Here is a 19,378-nt window from a genome sequence, read left to right on the forward strand (position 1 = left end):
TTGGAAACTGGAAGTGTGTGACATACTGACAGTGTGTGAAGGCTGCAGGTGCTGGCGATTTGAGCAGCCACAGCTGCTTGCTCGCTCATGCGAGAAAGAACAGCGGGAGAGAGAGGCTTGCGGCAATGGCTTGGGAAGATAAGGCTGAGGCAAGGCGGCGGTGCGCTGTCGAGCAGAGACGGCACAGGCGAGGAGGGGCCGGCCGGACTGTCCGCTTGCGCTGCGGCAGCGTCGTGACCAGCACGCGCGGTTGCGGCATGGGCCACGGTATGGCCGGGCGGAGCTTGGTTCAGCAACAGCAGCCGGCCAACGGTGGTATCGGGTTGGGCTAACAGCAGCCAAACAGTGACGGGGAGAGGGCTAAAAAAACGGACATGCTAGTGTCCGGACGTTCGATAATTTTTTTATCGGATGCTCCATCGCAACATTGAAAAATAATTATGGAAACATCAAAAATTAACACTTGCAACATGAAACACATGCACTAAAAATAGTTTTGGAACTCATGCACGCCATCCATCTCTTTATAGGATAAAAAATCCCCTGCGCAGCATTTCGTCATATTTCACTCAACATTCATAAGAAGATAAATTTGCAACACCTTTACGTGCATGAAACATCTCGGATGGCCTTGCAACATTCAAAACAGACACATTGCAACAATAAAAATCATAAGTTGCAACATTTCGAATAGAAAATCTCGAATAATATCTGATCTGAATATCTTCAAAAGGATCACAACTTTGCAAAATTGACCATTGAAACATTGTAGAGCATCTTATGCAACATCAAGAAAGAGCGCAACAAAAAAAATCCTCATATTGCAATATCAAAGGAAAAGGTTTGAAACATTCAAAATCACCTATTGCAACATACAAAATGATATAGTGTAACACCTAGAAATAACATATCGCAACAGCATATTCCACGCACCAGGTCATGCCGTCGTTGCCATCCTATTACTTAAATCAACACCAACAGATCTGACTCCACTTCCGACCAGAGCACTCCCTATGTGTTGCACATCTAGAGGAGGGAGACGAGGTCGCGAGCTCGCCGTGCACCATCTTCTCATCATGTCACGACGGATGAGCTCTCCGCGCACCGCCCTCTCACTCATTGTGTTGCGCCGCGCTGCTCGGTCTGCGTCTGCCACCCACCTCAATCGGGGGAAAGGGAGGAGGAGCTGGGGGAGAGGGACCTCCACCTCCATCTCCACCACCGCTCTCTCGTCGGAGGGTCGCCGCCCATGCCGAAGCAGTTCGTGTCGGTCACCAACACCGCCGGGGTCGGAGCTGCCTGAGGTGGCACCACTAACCTGGGACTGGATGCGGGAAGGCGCCGTCGTAGGCCGGGAGGTGGCGCATCGCAGGTTGTCGCGCCGTGGGAAGGCCTCGTGGCCGCGGCCTGCCCGCGCTGGACCCCGCTCCTGCCGCCGCTTGCCCACCCACGAACTCGCGCGAGAGAGAGGGGAATGGGTGTGTGGCGTAGAAAGATTAGTTGGCTTTTTTACGGGAGAAGGTGCTGGAAACGATGGATGTGGAGGGGAAGGATCCACGTGCCTTTCCAGAGCCAGCGAGGCGTCCGATTTTTTCTCAGAGCCCGGACGCCCGTGTCTTAGGGTTTCGGAAAAAAAAATCCTACGGTGGAAGGGATTTGAAAATCAAGAAAAATCCCTGTAGAGTATTTTCCTTAGATGGCGTGGATTCCACACCCACCTCAAACAGAGACACGTGTTCGACTTGGACCCATCCCATCGTTTCCGAAGAAATTTTCTCTCCGAAAAGAAAATAAATTTCAGCAGCATGGGAAATAGAAAAGAAAAAGGTTTCTTTTTAAAAAAATAAAGGAAAAGGAAAGTCATGCCTGCCTCGTGCAATCACAGTGCATTCAAATTTCAAACGCGTTTGACTAAGTACAACGAGCAAAGATCACCATCGCTGCAGCGCCATTCCCAAGTACAGTACGATGAAAGAAAACCAATTGAGTTTGTACATCGTAGAACCAAAAATATATGCTTACACTGAAATTGGGCCATAGTAGAGCCAAAAATATGCTCAATTTATCAAGTACAAGTCGACTGCTGTTTCATTAACAGAGATCAGCAATAACGTCCAGGTTTACACTCCGGCAGCCCAAGCTGATCAAGGAACTTAAGATGAAAATGGCATGAAGACCAAGAAACTGGCCGCCGCTAGATCACAGAAAACACAAAAAAAAAGGAATAAGACAAAATTACAGCCACTAGCTAGTGCTGGCGTGCTACAGTTGCCATATATATACGGCCTGTTCGGTAGTGTTGGCTGCACAGTTGTGCAGCTAGCATTCAACACAGTGAGCGGCTGGCGCTGCAGCAGCAGCAGCGCTGCAGCCAGCACTACCGAACAGGCCGATAGCTTCCCGTTCTCGGTTCTTCCTCCTTTATAAGTTGAAACCACTCCACGTCTTATGTTGTCAGCATTGCCTGCCTATATCTGATCCTTGTGTTGCCCCTCAAAAATTTGCCAATTCACTTCCTTCTGTACATTCCACCAGATATAAAGATGGCAGCCAATCAGAATCTAGATTGATTTGAGCTCCTCCTCCATTGTTGAAATTATTGTATTCTGCTCAATTAACAAGTGGAAAAGGTTATTAAAAAATAAGTGGAAAGAATTTTCTAAATCTCTTTGGCATAGTGCACACTGTACGGAGAGGATTTTGCTCCCACGTGAAAGGAATCGGTGCTCGTAGCCTAAGAGGGGGAGGGGGTAAATTAGGCAAACTTAAAAACTTAACATGTGGCTTCCACTATTTGCATCAAAATATGAACTAGATCATACTATCTAGATGTGTAAAACTCTTATCCCAAAGAGTTTTACAACCTATAGCCAATCATATCAAGATACTACTCTAGAAAAATAAAGGCACACAAATTGCAAGTATGAAATGCGGAAACGTAAAAGAGGGGACGAAGGGAAGCGAACTCTTGACACAAGAATTTATCTTGTGGTATCGGTAGGCACTAAGACACCACTAATCAACGTTGTTGAAGCACTCACACAAGAGTATTGCTTCCCAGTCACCAAGTCCACGTCCAAAGGCTCGACCACTAAGGCTCATGCCAAGTCTCTCGGTCACCTTGATGCCGTCTCCACTAAGGAGCTTCTCCATGAAGGAAGGGGATCTCCACGTCTCCCGCACAAGGTTGTCGACGCCGCTCCACACCAAGCCGGAGGGTCGAAGACTTGCCGGCAAGCCACCAAGGCTTCAAGGTGCCGGCACACCTCTTGTACACTTGTTCACTCAAGAACCTGATCACAAGGTTGGCACACCTTGCTCTCTCACTTTTCTAGGCCTATCCTAACACTAATCACTCTCCTAAGCTTGTGCTAAGCCTTTGATGGCTCACTTAAGCACTTTTGGTGGCATGATGTGTTCTTGATGAGTCATGATCTTCAAGGCATCCCTGGATACTCCAGCAACTCCAAATGGGTAAGTGGTGGGGGTATAAATAGCCCCAAGGGCTCAAAGAGACGTTGCTTCAATGACTAGTGAAAAAGAGTACCATTGGATGTTCCGATGGTAGTATTTTGGTAGGCATTGGAACATCCGGTGCTGCTAGCCGTTAGCCTCCCCGTGCCCAATTTTCTCTCTGACGCATCAAAATTCATCCGATGCTTCTTCCGACGCTTCATCCGATGCACCGTCGGATCATCCGGTGGTGAAGAATTTTTGCCCAAAACCTCTCTGGAACTTCTCAAAGAAAATATGCTTCGTCCGATGTCTTCCTTGACCTAGCATCAGAATATCCGGTGGTCTAGGGTTTCTCCATTCAGTTCTAGCAATTGCTCCGACGCTACTAGAAAAGTGGCCATCGAAACATTCGATGGTATGACTTTGACTTAACTTCTTCGCAGTGTACCAATTGCTTCGATGGTTGCTCCGATGCTTCTCAAGTGGGGCATCAGAACATCCGATGGTGCATTTTTCATTCCAACTCGTCCAATGCAAGCACCACAGATACGGTCATTTGGATGGTCTCGAATTTGGATGCTTCAATACCATAGAATAATCCTAGAGACCATGGCTTGGTCACTTAAATATCATAGCTTGGATACTCGAATACCATGATTTGGATGTCAAGAATACCATCATTTGGACCTTGCCATGATTTGGTTTACATTCTTGGGATCTAGAAAACCTATAAGGTACATGCTAGACAAAGCATTAGTCCTAATGGCTATATTGTCACTCAATCATCAAAATCACAAACTATGGTCTAATAGGGTCATGTTCGCTACACCACCCTTAGTTTCAAGATGGAAATATTCTTTTCGTGCAAAGCAAACCATGCAAAAAGGTTTTACATTAGATTCAGTGAGAAGTTTCCAAATTCCAAACAGATGAAAAGTTCTTTGCGCCCCAGGAACTAAGCCTTGTAGGTTGACTGAGCTGCATACATACCACTGGACGTCCATTTCTACTGCACTGAGTTGCGCTGATCTGGCTACAGCGAGACACTTTTAATTAAGGTCCCCCCTCAATTTGTTCAGTTTGAGAAGTTTTGGGGATCACCCTGACTCCATGGAAGTAGTAGAGTGTAACTGGAAGGCTGGAACTCCCAAGTCAGAGCTAGCGAAAGTGCCAAAGTGCCACCTTTTAATCTCAGCCTAGATCAAATTGCTCAGAAGAGTACTTACAAGATGGAGTAAATGAATCACCCATTTCAGCAAAGTGATACAAGAATCTAATGATATTCTTGCTGCTTTGGATAAGTTGGAGGAGCAGAGGTCTCTTTATACCCCAAAGAGGAACTTTAGAAACATCCTGAAAAAAAAACACATTCTCAAACAGTCAAACTCCGAGTATTGGAGAAAAAGGTGCACTGTCAACTGGGAAACTTTTGGGGATGAAGGCACAAACTTCTTCCATTCAGTTGCAACAAAATGATGAAGAATGAATACAATCATCACTTTAGGAACTTGGGATGGAAAGCTAGTTAGTGATCACGAGAGAAGGTTGCAATTTTGTTTGTGTTTTCAAAAATAGGATGGGCACTTCAGATAGTCCTAGCATGATTTTTAAACTTGATGACCTGGTACAGTCATGTGACATCTTAGGTTGCCTCTCAGATCATTAATAAAAAAGGCTCCATTAAATTTATTCCATGGAAAAGAAATTTGGAGAAGTTGGATCTCTCTACGCTGCAAGTTTTTCATTTGGCTGGCCATCAAATAGAGACTTTGGACTGCTAACAGGCTGGCCAGTAGGGGACTGCAACATCCCTCAGCCTGCTTGCTCTGTGATCAAGAGCAAGAAATAACCCCCCATTTACTGTTATCACGTGTTACAAGACAAATATGGTCTTTGGTGTTCTCACATCTGAATCTTGTTGTTGATGTGCCGGCCGATGCTACTAGTTTCTCAGCTTGGTGAGGCAAACTAATCAAAGCTGCTCCAAAGGAATGGCGCAAGGGCCTAAACTCACTTATCATTCTGGGGAGATTTGGAAGCATCGAAACTGCTGTGTATTTGAAGGCTCTCTCCCTAACACCCAGGTGCTCCTTCAGGCTATAAGGAATGAAAGCACCTGATGGTGCTTGGTCGGAGCTTCTAAACTCAGTGAGTTGCTTGCTCCAGCAGCTTAGGCTGGGTGCTGTTTGGTCTGGTCCTTCCTGTTTGTGTGTGGCGCTTCTGAAAGTCCTTTTAGGGGTGATGGGTATTGTGTTGTGTGAGTCTTTAGGTGTGTTTGGTACCTAAGTATGAGGCCTCCCCTCTCTATGTACTCTCTTTTTATCTATCTTAATGAAATGACACGCAACTCTTCTACGTTGTTCGAGAAAAGTGATCAAGAATTTTGCCAATTGATAACCCCAGGGCTCGAGAAAAGTGATCAAGAATTTTGCCAATTGATAAACCCCCAGGGCTCGATGGTTCCGATGGTCTCTTCCTGAAACAGTGTTGGCACATATCAAAAGAGGATTTCATGATCCATGTGTTGACACTGACATCTACTCTTATATCCTTTGTCCTATGGAATAAGAAAATTACCCTTTCTTTTAAGCAAATTGGCAGGAGCTCTGCCTTTCATTATACATAGAAAGAAAAGTTTTTCAGAACAATAACTCAGGCCAAAAGACCATGGCCTGGCACCCTCCTACATCCTCAAGGAGGATGGATACAATAAACACATGCTGAGATAACACAAAAAGGCATAAATAGGCCACATGAGCAATGGAATAAGAAAATTACCCATGCAACTATGATCCCAGATCACCAATCTCATAACAGAAAACAAACCAAATAAATGGACAGGGAAAAAATTAAGCAGTGGACAATATGAACACAATCAAACATTATTTTCCATTCATACTGTCCGCAAGCACAAACAGTGTACACTTTCAAGCTCCGATTGCCCGCTTTCAAGCTCCCTGCCAAAAGGAAAATGCCTCAGGTTCGGAGAAACCCCGGGCGCGATCAGGGTTCGGAGAAAAGGACAGAGGAGCTCAGATCAAGGGCCTTGACCTCGGCGAAGAAGAGTGCCGCAGGTTCGCCTGCGAACTGCGTGGCCTTCCGCCTCGCCAGGAAGTTGGTGTGGTGGAATGTGTCGCAGTCGCAGCCACCGCCGGCAGAAAACGTCCTCAACGGCTGCCTGAGAGGAAAAACTCTCAGCTCAAAACTCCGAACTCTCGATGCGAAATTAAACATGCTTCAGAAGCACTGAAACAGCACGACGCTAGCTACTACTAACTTGGTCGAGTTTCTCGTGAGCACCGGGCCGGGCACGCAAAGGAAAAAACGCGAGCGGCATGGCACGGCCACGCCCCGGGCGTTCGCCTCCTACTCGCCGCCGCCGCCGTCGACCATCCGGACGGGCGGGTTGTGGCGGTCGCGCGGGAGCCTGAGGCGTCCGAGGGCGCCGGCGGGGACGAGCTCGAGGTTCTCGCAGTTGCAGATCTCGATCATGAACCCGTCGGGGTCCTTGAAGAAGAGCTGGTCGATGGGGGAGCCCTCCTCCTCGTTGATGGTCCGCTTCATGTACCTGATCCGCATCTCCCGCAGCCGCCGCTCCATCATCCCCATGTCCTCGCACTGGAACGAGATGTGGTTGTCCATGGGGTCCAGCTCGCCGGCGGGGCTCACGTCGGGGGCCCTCCGCGCGTCGTCGCGCTGGACGAGGTGGATGCCCACCCCGTAGTTGAACAGCCATGCGCCGGAGAAGTCGAGAGCCGGCGGGCGGTGGATGAGGACGAAGCCGAGGGCCTTGACGTAGAACCGGACGGAGTCGTCGACGGACTTGCACAGGCGGGATATGTGGTTGAGCGCCATCAGCGGCATCGGGGGCACGTCCTCGTACAGCTTCGCCGAGTCGGCCGGGTCGACGGGGCCCTCCACGGCGGCACGGCCAGCGCCGGCGCCGCCGGCGGCTTCCTTGCACTCTTCACCCATGGTTTCAATTTCCTGCTCTGTTCTCTACACACTTCGCTCGCGAGTCCTGTGGACGACGGCGGCCGCAATAGCGAGCTTGCAGGTGAAGGGGCGGCGCTGCTTATAAATGCGAGCGGGGCTAGGCGCACGCATGCTCGTGTCGTGCCGTCGCGCCGGCTTGCCACGTTTCTATGCGGTCTGCATGTATGGCCGACCTCGACCGTGTTGTCAACCAAGAGGCTCGCCACGGCAGTATGGGGGAAGTCGAGAGCGGCGTGTCATGTCGGCACTCGGCGGGCGGCGGGATCGCGTGCTGACAGATCTGCTAACTGCTGCTCAGGCAGGTCTGCCTCAAATCCGTGCATGTGAGCGCCCCCATGCAAGTGTGTGCCAGTGCCACGCCGCCACGGTGCAAATGCGACTGAGCAGTGAGCACTTGAGCCTGATGGGTGATGGCGGTTAGTGACTTGATAATGGGCCGAGATACGAAAGCTGGAAGGCCTTTGCGTGGGCGTGGGTTGCAATTTTATTGGGCCTACTTCTAGTCGTCCTTGGTCCAGCCGTGTGTCTTTTTTTTTTTTAATGCTCGAGGTCTTCCTCTCTCTCGAAGAAACTAGGGTGTTTGGATACTAGATGCTAAACTTTAGCAGTGTCACATCAGATGTTCAGATGCTAATTAGGAGAATTAAATATGAGCTAATTATAAAACTAATTGTAGAACCCCTACGCTAATTCGCGAGACGAATCTATTAAGCCTAATTAATCCATCACTAGCAAATGGTTACTGTAGCACCACGTTGTCAAATCATGAACTAATTAGGCTTAATAGATTCGTCTCGCGAATTAGACTCCATCTATGCAATTAATTTTATAATTAGCCTATGTTTACACTCCTAATTAGCATCCAAACATCCAATGTGACATGTGCTAAACTTTAGCACGTGGGAGCCAAACAGGCTCTAAGTGCTAAAAGTTCTTGACTACCGATCTTTACGCTGAATTTGTACATGAATGGTGCCCCTTTTCGATGAAAAAATCAGATGATTTCAAATTTGATGCAGACTTCAAAGAAAATCAACAAATCCCCAAGTGGAGAACAAAGATGGATGCCTTACACTGTTACACAACAGTGTATACATGGTACCAACACTAGGTGTGCCGTTAGAGGTAGGTTGAATTGCATTTACATTATTTAGAAGGAAATTGCATTTACATTGATCAATAAGAAAAAGTGTAACAGGATACCATAGATACCGGGTAACCAATGTAGTATATTTTTTCAATAGACATCCAATAATCTATAAGAGGACGTGATGAGGATAAATCGGAGCAACCAGTATGATTGTGCATACTTATTGCCATCATCTTAATCTTTAGAATTGGTGCTAACGCTCGCACTCGAGTCTCTTCTTTCTCCTAATGATGTGACAGCATTCATGTCTTTATTGATAAAAAAAGAGAATACGATGGTTTAATAAGAAAAAAACTATAATTAAGACTAGATTTTAAGATGTCCATGTTAATGATGGGTATGTGGTGTTCTTAGCACCACCTCTCAGATAGATGGAGTCGAGGTTCAGATGTCACTGATGCAACAACAACTAAGAGCATGCGATGATGCCATGACGGTGTCTGGGCGCCTAGCTCCAACTAGGCTTATGGAGTGATAAAGGGGCAATCTTAGTAAATTTGCATGCATATACTAGTACAAACTTTATTTTAGAGTTCATTATTCTTCCTCATGCTATGAGTAGAGAGCTAAGTGTTGATCGTATAATTGATGATTATCGAACATTGTGATATATGCACTTACCTTTAGTGTATTATACCACGAAGAAAGCCTTTAGCAAAACAATTAACATATGGATATGTTCTTCATATACTGATTTATTTGTAAGAAATTGAAACTGAATTAACATGATTCAAAAGTTTGAGGTTGCACGTAGGCGCTATCGCGCTGATGCATCATCCTCAGATCTAACGGCACACAGCAACGCGTTCGATGAAACCAACAGTTGTGATCACTCGTAATGACGCGGCCGAAGGCTTCCAAATCACGCCTGCCACTGCCAGCACGCAGCAGGGCAAACGCAAACCCCCCTTTAACCCGATCAGATCCGCACCGATTCGACCCAAGTCCCCAACCCTCTCCCGCCGCACCACCACCTCTCTTCTTCTCCCTCTCGCGGTCTCGCCTCCAGATCGCCCCCGCAATTCCTCCGATCCGTGCAACGCAACGCCCCTGCCCTGGGCGAGCTCGAGAGCGCGCGCGCGCCCAGATCTGCGCGGTCTCGCCTGCGATGGCGTGCATCAAGAGCGCGCAGCGGGCGGCGCTGACGGCGCTGGCGCCGGACGCGCCGTACCTCGCCGCCGGCACCATGAGCGGCGCCGTCGACATCAGCTTCTCCGCGTCCGCCAACATCGAGATCTTCCGCCTCGACTTCCAGTCCGACTCCCCGGACCTCCCGCTCCTCGCCTCCGCGCCTTCCCCGGACCGCTTCAACCGCCTCTCCTGGTCGCGCCCGGGCGCGGTGGAGGGTGACTCCTACGCGCTGGGCCTCCTCGCCGGAGGCCTCAGCGACGGCTCCGTCGCCGTGTGGAACCCGCTGAGCATGATCAGGTCCGGATCCGCCTCCCTCGCCCGTTCCACACTCGAGATCTGCTCTCGCTCTGATTGAATTGCCGCTGTTTCAGCTCCGAGGGGAAAGCGGAGGATGCTATGGTCGCGCGGCTGGAGAAGCACACCGGGGCGGTGAGTGTGGGGCTGGATTGTTAGGTTTGCGTGCCTGGTGTCCTGATGGGATTGGCGTCGTGTGCTGATTGCGTTTATGTTGGCTTTGCAGGTTTGTGGATTGGAGTTTAGCGAGCTCACGCCGAATCGGCTCGCTTCAGGGGCTGAGCAGGGGGAGCTTTGCATCTGGGATCTCAAGAACCCAGTCGAGCCAGTAGTGTACCCACCACTCAAGGTACTTGTTATTTTGCACAGAGCTTATTATCATACAAGAGGATTGAGCATTTGTGACCTGATGGGTAACTTGTGAGATGTGTGGTTTCGCTACTCTCTACTTATATTGATTCAGAAGTGCTTTCATTTCATGGAAAACATGATTCCATGTTGTGTGCTTACGGCTGCCCTAGCATGATTATGCCATTTTTCAGACAACCATACTTTTAGTATAATGAAGTAGCATTCGTGTTTCTTATTTAGTTTTCAGTACAAGCAGAACTGGCAATTCTATTTGATGCAGGGATGAAACTGGGGGTTGTTTGACTGTCTAAATAAAATTATAGCTGTAGCTTTTATGACCTCAATTTTTCCACCTGTGTTACACTAGTTGTTTGTTAGAGGCCAAACAAATCTATTTGTAGATCCTTAATGTTAGCTTGCTGCAGACAGATTGTGCATCTCCCACCCTATTTTTCATGAGCTTGCATGTTATTTTACATGCTCGATAGGATTATGTTATTAAGACTGCATTGAATCTGAGGTTTAGTTGTATGTAGCAGAGTTGTAAACCACTTTATAAGCCATTTAGTGTTATTTAAATCTTTCAATTATGGCACCATTTTTTGGTGACATTATTTTGCTAAAACTTTACTAGTTTCTAATGATTCTTGTAATTCTAGCAGAGTGTTGGTTCCAGCGCCCAAGCAGAAATCTCTTGTTTATCCTGGAATCCCAAGTTTCAACATATATTAGCAACCACATCTACTAATGGGATGACAGGTAAAGGAAACTGTGGTTGCTTCTGCTGTAGGTTTACCTATAAATTACTGTCACTTGGACTTGTAATTGTCATATCTGATAAATTTTTTTTGCCCTGCAGTTGTTTGGGATTTAAGGAACCAGAAACCACTGACTAGGTAATTATGGTAGCTGTCGAGTTACTTCTGCACTTTCATGATCTCTTACTGATACAATCTGTGGTTTGGATTAATAAATTTAAACTGTTGAACAGCTTTTCAGATTCTATTAGAAGGAAATCCTCTGTTCTTCAATGGAACCCAGACATGTCCACCCAACTGATTGTTGCATCAGATGACGATAGCTCACCCTCACTGAGAGTAATTACCTTTTCTTAACTTCACACCCCCAAATAAAAATGTATCTTACTAACCTTCTCCATTTGAGCCTCTCCTATACTCAAATAGACAAATTTTCTACTTTATCTTTTTGGACTCAACTTGTCATTTCGTTATTTTCCAAGTAAAGGGTGGCAATGCAGTGGTGTTCCTACAAGTTCACACCACAAAATTTATTATGCTGAGTATTTTCTTCGTTTACATCAATATCATATTATTATTGCTCATATATTCACAGGTTTGGGATGTGAGGAAGACCATTTCACCCGTAAGAGAATTTGTTGGCCATTCAAAAGGTTTCTTCTCTCCTTTTATTCATGGATTTTTTTCTAGTGCTTGCGGATATACGCAAATTGCTTATACTTTTTTCTTATTCTATCCGTGTTTTTTTCCATTGACCAGGCGTGATTGCTATGTCCTGGTGCCCTTACGACAGTTCGTTCTTGCTTACATGTTCCAAAGACAATAGAACAATATGCTGGGATACTGTTAGTGGAGAGGTATATTACAAATTAAACATCTCAAAGCAAAGTACTTACATTGTTTCCTGATATGCTTTACTTGTTTTCTTACCGTGCCTTCATCATATTATTTTTTACAGATTATTAGTGAGCTACCAACCAGCGATAATTGGAATTTTGACCTTCACTGGTATCGAAAAATTCCAGGCGTCATAGCAGCATCCTCGTTTGATGGGAAAATTGGTATATACAACCTAGAGGTAATGAGAGCTATGATTTTCAACTTCGGAATATACGTTGAATATCAGTTGTTAAATTGTTTTGGGAATTTGAGTTTACTATCAAATTGTCACCCAATTTTCGGGACCTGGTGTCTGATTTCATAATATACTGCATGGACAATTTTATTAGCTGTTGCCTGCTATCATCCTTAAAGTAGGGTGACATTTTTATATGGTTTGTTTGTCCTAAATAGAGTTCTAGTATAATCCAACTATTGCGCCTCGGCTCTGTATACCTCTCAAAGTACCTTGCTTGATTAGCCTAAGAAGTTGCCAAGCTAAACACAGCATAATACCTTCCTTACTCTGTATACCTCTGCTGCTATCAAATTGACTTCATCCTTCACCACATTATAGTATTTGTGGGTCTGAACGTACTTTCATGTTTTTTTTGGCATACAAAGCTAGATACCCTAAATTTATTTATCTTTTACAGTTCTCTGGACTTTATGCAGCTGGTGATGCTGGTGGTGCCCCAGGTACATTTAGCATACTGCGGGTTGTTTACACTTCTAGGATAACCAAATTTTCAATTAGATTATTGCCTTTGATCTTGTGTACATCCATTGTCTGAAAGTAAACTTCCATCATTTCATGACAAGGCTGAATGCCACGTATTAATCATTTTTTTCTATGTCCGAACTTGGATTTGAGCAAAATTGCTGCGATACATTGGGCTTTTAGGTCATCACCACTGACCAATAATCACTGAATGAAAAGCTTATACTATTTCTTTAGTCTATATAGAGTATCAACTCAATAACCTCAGCAGTTACTATTGTGCTAGCTATAATGTTGTGCATACCATCTTTGATATGATTCATCTGATGACCAATAATAACATATATTCAGCATGTCCAAGAGCTCCAGCTCCAAAATGGTTGAAATGCCCCACTGGTGCATCTTTTGGCTTTGGTGGTAAACTTGTTGCTTTCCATCCAGCAGCACCCACCCAAGGCGCACAAGCGTCTACTTCTGAGGTTTGTTTTCTTATTTGCTTCCCTGCTTTATTCTTCTTTTCAAGTTCCTGTGTTAATATATACATATATTTATAGGTGCATGTACACAATTTGGTGATTGAGCAAAGTTTGGTGAGCCGGTCAACTGAATTTGAAGCTGCTATACAGAATGGTGACAAGAGTTCGCTGCGTGCTCTGTGTGAAAAAAAATCACAAGAATCATTGTATGCGCTTACCCTTTAGTAGAACATTCCCTAACCTTTGCATGATAACTAACTCTATGATATGCATGTTTTGAGCAGATCTGATGAGGAGAGAGAAACATGGGGCTTCTTAAGGGTTATGTTTGAGGATGGGGATGTTGCAAGGACAAAATTACTTGCTCATCTTGGCTTTGAACCGCCTCAGGCACCAACTGTGGATTCAACTGATGAACTGAGCCAAACATTGGCGGATACACTTAATCTTGATCATGGCACAGCAACCGATAATGCGGATGCTCAATTTCTTGTCGATAACGGGGATGATTTTTTCAATAACCCTCAACCTTCAGAGGCTAGCTTAGCTGAAGAATCAATTTCTACAAATGGTGAACAGATAGAGCAGGAAATACCTGGAGATGTTGTGCCATCTGATCCATCAATTGACAAGAGCATTCAACATGCATTGGTTGTTGGAGACTACAAAGGTGCAGTTAACCAGTGCCTTGCTGCAAATCGTATGGCTGATGCTCTGGTTATTGCCCATGCTGGTGGTTCTGCTCTATGGGAAAGCACAAGAAATCAGTATCTTAGAAAGAGTATCTCGCCCTACTTAAAGGTTTAATTGTATTCTCTATTTAATATCCCTATTTTATTTTAGGTATACATTTGATAAGTATCCTTATTTATTTGTTTCAAACTCAGGTTGTTTCTGCTATGGTGGGCAATGATTTAATGAGTTTCGTGAGTACTTGGCCACTAAGTTCGTGGAAAGAAACTCTTGCGCTACTGTGCACAGTAAGTGCCTTTAAGACATTGGATGTATTGGCGTATTGCAAGTTGCAACTTTGCCTCTTGTTCAACCAATTTGTGTGTGTTTTTTTGTGATATCTTCTGATCTAGAAAAATTACTCCAATGATGGTTTCAAGCTTTCATAGATGGGCCTAAAGTGCTGTTGCGTTTTTTCGTTGTTTCTCATGTATTTACTTAAGACTGAACTGATTTAGAGGCATTTGTCTGATGCGTGTTACCACAATGTTGGTACTAATGTATAGTCCTAGTTATGAAAATTCGGTGGGTCTGTTAGATGGATGGAAAATACTGGCTTTTTGGAAGTTAGCTCAGGTCTGCATGGTTCATGAGTTGGGTACTTGGGTCCCCATGTAATGCAATGACTTAAACTGGAGCAGCAGTGTTAAAACAGTGGCAGGTGAACATTTGATGATTTTACATCCCTTTTTTCGGGTAGGGTACTCACATAGGAAAAGTGGGCCTATCTGACCACCCTGCCTAACCATTTTGCTCTGGCCTAGCTGAAATTAAATCCTTATCGAACAAATTTTGGTGGTATACCGAATATAGTAATTGTTGTTCTCTAGATAAACAGTGAAACAGGGGTAGCTGGGTTGGTGACTTTTCAGTTCCAAATTTATGGTATAGCCAGTATTTGCTTGTATTTGAAAGCTTATGTAGCTGTTAACTTGCAACAGTTTGCGCGGAAAGAGGAATGGAATGTTTTGTGTGACACACTTGCATCTAGACTCCTGAGTGTTGGAGATACACTAGCTGCAACTCTCTGTTACATCTGTGCTGGAAATATTGACAAAGCTGTGGAAATATGGTCTCGCAACTTGAAGTCTGAAGATGGGGGGCAGACTTATGTTGATCTTCTCCAGGTATAATTGGATACTAAAAGTTCATTGCCCCATGGCTTTCTCCCAACAGTTTGTAATCGACTAGTGTTTGCAGGATTTGATGGAAAAGACCATTACTCTCGCCCTTGCTACAGGCCACAAGAGATTTAGCGCGTCACTTTCTAAGCTTGTTGAGAACTATGCTGAACTGTTGGCCAGTCAAGGTCTTCTTAAGACTGCAATGGAGTATTTGAAACTGTTGGGATCAGATGAGCATTCACATGAGCTGGCAATTTTGAGAGATAGAATTGCACTTTCTACAGAAGGTTGGCACAAACTTATAGAATCACTTGATTTGGTTTTCTTGCTGTTTCCTGTTGGTTTAATTTTTTATGCATTTTCACTGGTTTATAGATTCGCATTATTGTGTTGACTGTTGAGTGAGGCATTTGCTCCAAGCGTATTGAAAAGCTTTGGCCATCTAACACCTTTCATCACCTCACTGTAGTATAAATCTAAAGTGTTTTATCCTGTTGTCTTTGGTGTTTCAGTTTGCTGTCAAGTGTCTTGCTAGTTCCTTCAGCTTTTGGCTAAAGTATTACTTTCTTTAATCCTGCTGCCAGAACTTAAAATTTTGAACTTGTTATTGTCAAATGCCTGCGAATCACAACAGATCTCAAATAAGCATAAGTATTTGATTCATTAATCATACAAATTTTAATGTGGCTATGTATCATGAGGTATTGTTAATATCATAATTCATTTGAATTAAAGTAACACTTCCATGAAAAGATCCACCATACCACATCCATATACACACAAAGACCAGTCTGCGGAAGATCCTGGGAGAACCTATCACAACCACCAACTCAAATGTTTTAAGTAGTGAAGGTATCAACAATACATTTTCCCTTGACTCTTTTAAACTTTTCTCTTTTGCTTACATGCCTCAGCAAATAAGTGAACTACCTTGGTTTAAAATTTTTGCACAAAGTTTTACTTTAATACTCTATGCATCTGAGATGTAGGTATTGCATTTAAATTTACAGCACAATACAGTTTTCTGTTTCACTTTTATGTCGCAGAGTAAAATCATGTTTCCTTTGTGCTAACATATTGATGATGAGACATGCGATTTTATATCATATTGTTGATTAGAGGTACACTTTCCAGAGAATGATGCTGCTAGGAGTTCTTTGTCTGGTAGTACTGGCGCCAGTTCCCCCTATGTCACAAATCATAGTTATATCACCCAAGACCAGCCTCAGAATCTTCACCAGGTTTCCTCTTGTAAATTGTTTCCTAGTTCAAATTTCCATTGTTGTAGGAATAAACTAGTAATATGTTTGCTGGAGATGTTGATTTTGCAAACTAATGTTCTGACTTCCGCAAACAGCAGGTACAATCGTATAATCTGCATAGTAGCACATATTCAGATGGTTACCCTCAACAATCTAATGCAGCCTTTGCATACAACAACCCATATCAACCTCAACCACAATTTCAAATGTTTGTTCCACCAAGTGCACCGATCAGCTCTCAGGTATGTGATTCAGGAAACCCTTTTTCTTTTTTAGTTCTCGAGTATCATGTTTCATATATGAGAACTACCCTAGGCAGTATGATTGCTCAGGGTGTGGTGGTGGGGGGGGGGGGGGTGTTTAGTATGTTATATGGGAATATGAGCGAATTTGCCTCCTGTCTCACTGACATTTCCTTGTGCCACATGTCTGTGAGACAGTGGAATATCAAATGAAGTTTCCATTTGTGTTTCCCGTACTGTGCTTTGAATGAAAGATCTAAATATAATGTTGGATATGATGTGTCATATCTGGACATGGAAGACCCCATGTGTTTGTAGCTTTTGTTGCTGAAGTATATCCTACTTTGACAAACTTATTTTCACTTCATGTGAAGTTAGTGGGCGCTTTGTTCTCCCCATATTATTTGTGCATGCTTACCATAACTGTTTGTTTTCTTTTGCAGCTACCACAAGGTTCTGCTCCTGTACAGGCACCACCGCAAACAGTAAAGACATTTACTCCTGCAAACCCAATGGGTCTGAAAAACGCAGAACAATATCACCAACCTAATACCTTGGGTTCCCAGCTTTACATGGTAGATATAATGCTCACTTAGTTTTACCATCTGTTTGCATTATATCAATTAAATTAAAAACTGATCTCTGGTTTATACAGCCTGCTGCAAACCAGCCATATTCTACTCCACCAGTCCCTTCTCTTGGTCCTACTGCCTCTGTACCAGGAACGGTCCCTAACCAGATGTTTCCCCATTCTGCTGCAACTAACTCAACGGCCAGGTTTATGCCATCAACCAATCAAGGCTTTGTTCAGAGGCCTGGCTTGAGTCCTGCGCAGCCCTCAAGTCCAACACAGGCACAGGCACAGGCACAGGCACAAGCACAGGCACAAGCAGCTCCTCCTGCACCTCCCCCGACTGTGCAGACAGCTGATACATCTAAGGTGTCTGGTATGTGGAATGCAGATACACGGGCTTATATTCGTTGTTATTGGATTTCTTGTTTCATTTGCCTGTAAAGTATTCTACAAGACTCATCATGTTCATGCTAAATAAGCTTATTTATGCTATTCTGGTTTTGAGGAACATTTTGTCCCCTGACCTGTTATGTGATTTGATTGGTTCTACATTTCAGTTGTACCAAATAAATACCTTATGCTTCTAGGAAACGTGGTATTGACTTTTCTGATTGTGTTTTGCAGGTGAATTGAGGCCTGTTATTGCAACATTGACCAGATTGTTTGATGAGACATCCAAAGCCCTTGGGGGTTCACAAGCTACTCAAGCAAAAAAGCGTGAAATCGAAGACAATTCAAGGAAAATAGGGGCATTGTTTGCCAAACTAAATAGTGGCGACATATCTCCAAATGTTTCATCAAAACTCATTCAGCTGTGCAGTGCACTTGATAGTAGTGATTTTGCCACGGCGATGCACCTCCAGGTACATTTTATTCATTCGTGCTATTAGTTTTTGTAGAGTCTCTTTTTCCTATGTTCTGTTACAAGTGGATGGATGCTATTTTTTATTGTGTCTGATTCTAACCATTGACGACTGTTGAATGGTGTCAGGTAATCTTGACAACAAGTGACTGGGATGAGTGCAACTTTTGGCTTGCGGCATTGAAGCGTATGATCAAGACACGGCAGAACTTCAGAATGTAAACCTGTGTGGCTTTCTCCTGCAGCCAGTCCTGTATACACATTTTCTGCTTGTCAGAGATGTTAGTTTTAGCAATTCAGTGGGTTCGCCAGCACAGGGGTGTTATCCTGCTTCTTTGTTCAGGTCTCCCGATTCTGCCTTAAGCTTGGTGAAAGTGGTCTGTTACTTCGGTGCTGTTATACATTTTGATAATAGTTTTCTTTTTCGACATTTCTTGGTAAGATGATCAGGTGTTGGATTGATGGTTTTGGATGTTAATTGTATGAGGCAACTTAGTCTGTGTTATAGCTGGTTGATTATCTTTTTTAACTTTAAACACTTTTGACAGTGGAAGAACTCTATGATCAAAATACGATGGACAATGGCCTGTTCTTTTGTACCGCGAACAGAAATCAATAAATTTCTCAGAATCTTAGATTTTATATGTTGCTTGGACGGACCAAAGTGATTCCAGAGGGTGCATTCGCAGCATATAGCAGCGAGTATGTGTTTCCATTTTCGTCCGAGTTCCCGTTTACGCCTTTCGTGCATCAACCTTGTGACGGTGTTTCGTGACTTCGCAGTACTGCACTAATATTTGGAAGCAACACTGCGCACAATTGTTCTGCGATCCTCTGCACCCAGAGATCCTAATTGTGAAGATTTCAGTTTCAGTTAATGTTCACCGATCCTTGCAAACTTGCAGAAGGTAATAAACGTAATCGGATCATTACACAGCCTAAATTTACTGCTGCTGCCTTCTCCAGTCCCCAGTTGCGAAATCCGTGCGTGGCAGACTGGCTGTGTGTGAGACACTACCAGAGAGAAGTTCTCGGAAGATTCACCACTTCACCACGCCCAGGCACATTCATTCGGCTCCTCTCTCATCCAGACCCCTAGCCATATGACTTGCAGCGTGTGGCGTGGCCCGTTAGATTCGCCAGCTCCGAATGATTGCGCGCTGCGAATGTGCTCCGGTCAACTTCCGACACCCCCTCGAGGGAAATTCTCCTCTCCTCCCCCTCTCTTCCCACCCAGGCCACACCGCTGGGCGCCTCCCGCCGTCCACGGCCGCCTCACATGGCCATGGCCTCGGCGTGCGCGCTTCGTTGCTTGCTCCCTGCTCCACGAACCACCCGGATGGGCTCGGCCACCCAGGAATAAGCCCTAT

General features: G+C 44.7%; 2 protein-coding genes across 7 annotated transcripts; one reads left to right on the plus strand and one right to left on the minus strand.

Moving 5' to 3' along the window:
• Positions 1 to 6,822: 6,822 nt before the first annotated feature.
• LOC101765502 lies at positions 6,823 to 7,431 on the minus strand. The gene has a single exon (XM_004959806.1). The coding sequence runs from the start codon at positions 7,429 to 7,431 to the stop codon at positions 6,823 to 6,825; it is 609 nt and encodes a 202-aa protein (XP_004959863.1).
• A 2,097-nt stretch (positions 7,432 to 9,528) lies between these two features.
• On the plus strand, positions 9,529 to 18,650 carry LOC101758457 (protein transport protein SEC31 homolog B). 6 transcript variants are annotated; one of them, XM_022823924.1, is made up of 22 exons: positions 9,529 to 10,030; positions 10,105 to 10,162; positions 10,254 to 10,376; positions 11,038 to 11,137; positions 11,238 to 11,274; positions 11,370 to 11,475; positions 11,732 to 11,789; positions 11,896 to 11,993; positions 12,095 to 12,214; positions 12,672 to 12,714; positions 13,088 to 13,215; positions 13,291 to 13,418; positions 13,497 to 14,013; positions 14,100 to 14,192; positions 14,886 to 15,071; positions 15,145 to 15,355; positions 16,188 to 16,309; positions 16,429 to 16,572; positions 17,016 to 17,147; positions 17,228 to 17,519; positions 17,771 to 18,009; positions 18,138 to 18,650. In XM_022823924.1, exons 1-22 carry the CDS (start codon positions 9,711 to 9,713, stop codon positions 18,228 to 18,230), a joined length of 3,348 nt encoding a protein of 1,115 aa, XP_022679659.1. In that variant the 5' UTR covers positions 9,529 to 9,710; the 3' UTR covers positions 18,231 to 18,650. The 6 variants fall into 6 exon arrangements, with proteins under 6 accessions (XP_022679659.1, XP_022679657.1, XP_004958547.1 ...); XM_022823922.1 differs by having other exon boundaries at positions 9,530 to 10,030; positions 16,426 to 16,572; XM_004958490.4 differs by having other exon boundaries at positions 9,530 to 10,030; positions 16,203 to 16,309.
• The last annotated feature ends 728 nt before the right edge of the window (positions 18,651 to 19,378 follow it).

This window comes from Setaria italica, chromosome II, assembly GCF_000263155.2.
Source record: "Setaria italica strain Yugu1 chromosome II, Setaria_italica_v2.0, whole genome shotgun sequence".
NCBI lineage: Eukaryota > Viridiplantae > Streptophyta > Magnoliopsida > Poales > Poaceae > Setaria > Setaria italica.

What these genes read in the sequence shown, in the direction of transcription:
- LOC101765502 (XM_004959806.1), bottom strand. Translation starts at nt 7,431, where the DNA reads ATGGGTGAAGAGTGCAAGGAAGCCGCCGGCGGCGCCGGCGCTGGCCGT.
- LOC101758457 (XM_022823922.1), top strand. Translation starts at nt 9,711, where the DNA reads ATGGCGTGCATCAAGAGCGCGCAGCGGGCGGCGCTGACGGCGCTGGCG. An exon ending in AAAAAATCACAAGAATCATT is followed by an intron (nt 13,419 to 13,496) that starts GTATGCGCTTAC and finishes TGTTTTGAGCAG; the next exon opens with ATCTGATGAGGAGAGAGAAA. An exon ending in TGGGTTCCCAGCTTTACATG is followed by an intron (nt 17,148 to 17,227) that starts GTAGATATAATG and finishes TGGTTTATACAG; the next exon opens with CCTGCTGCAAACCAGCCATA.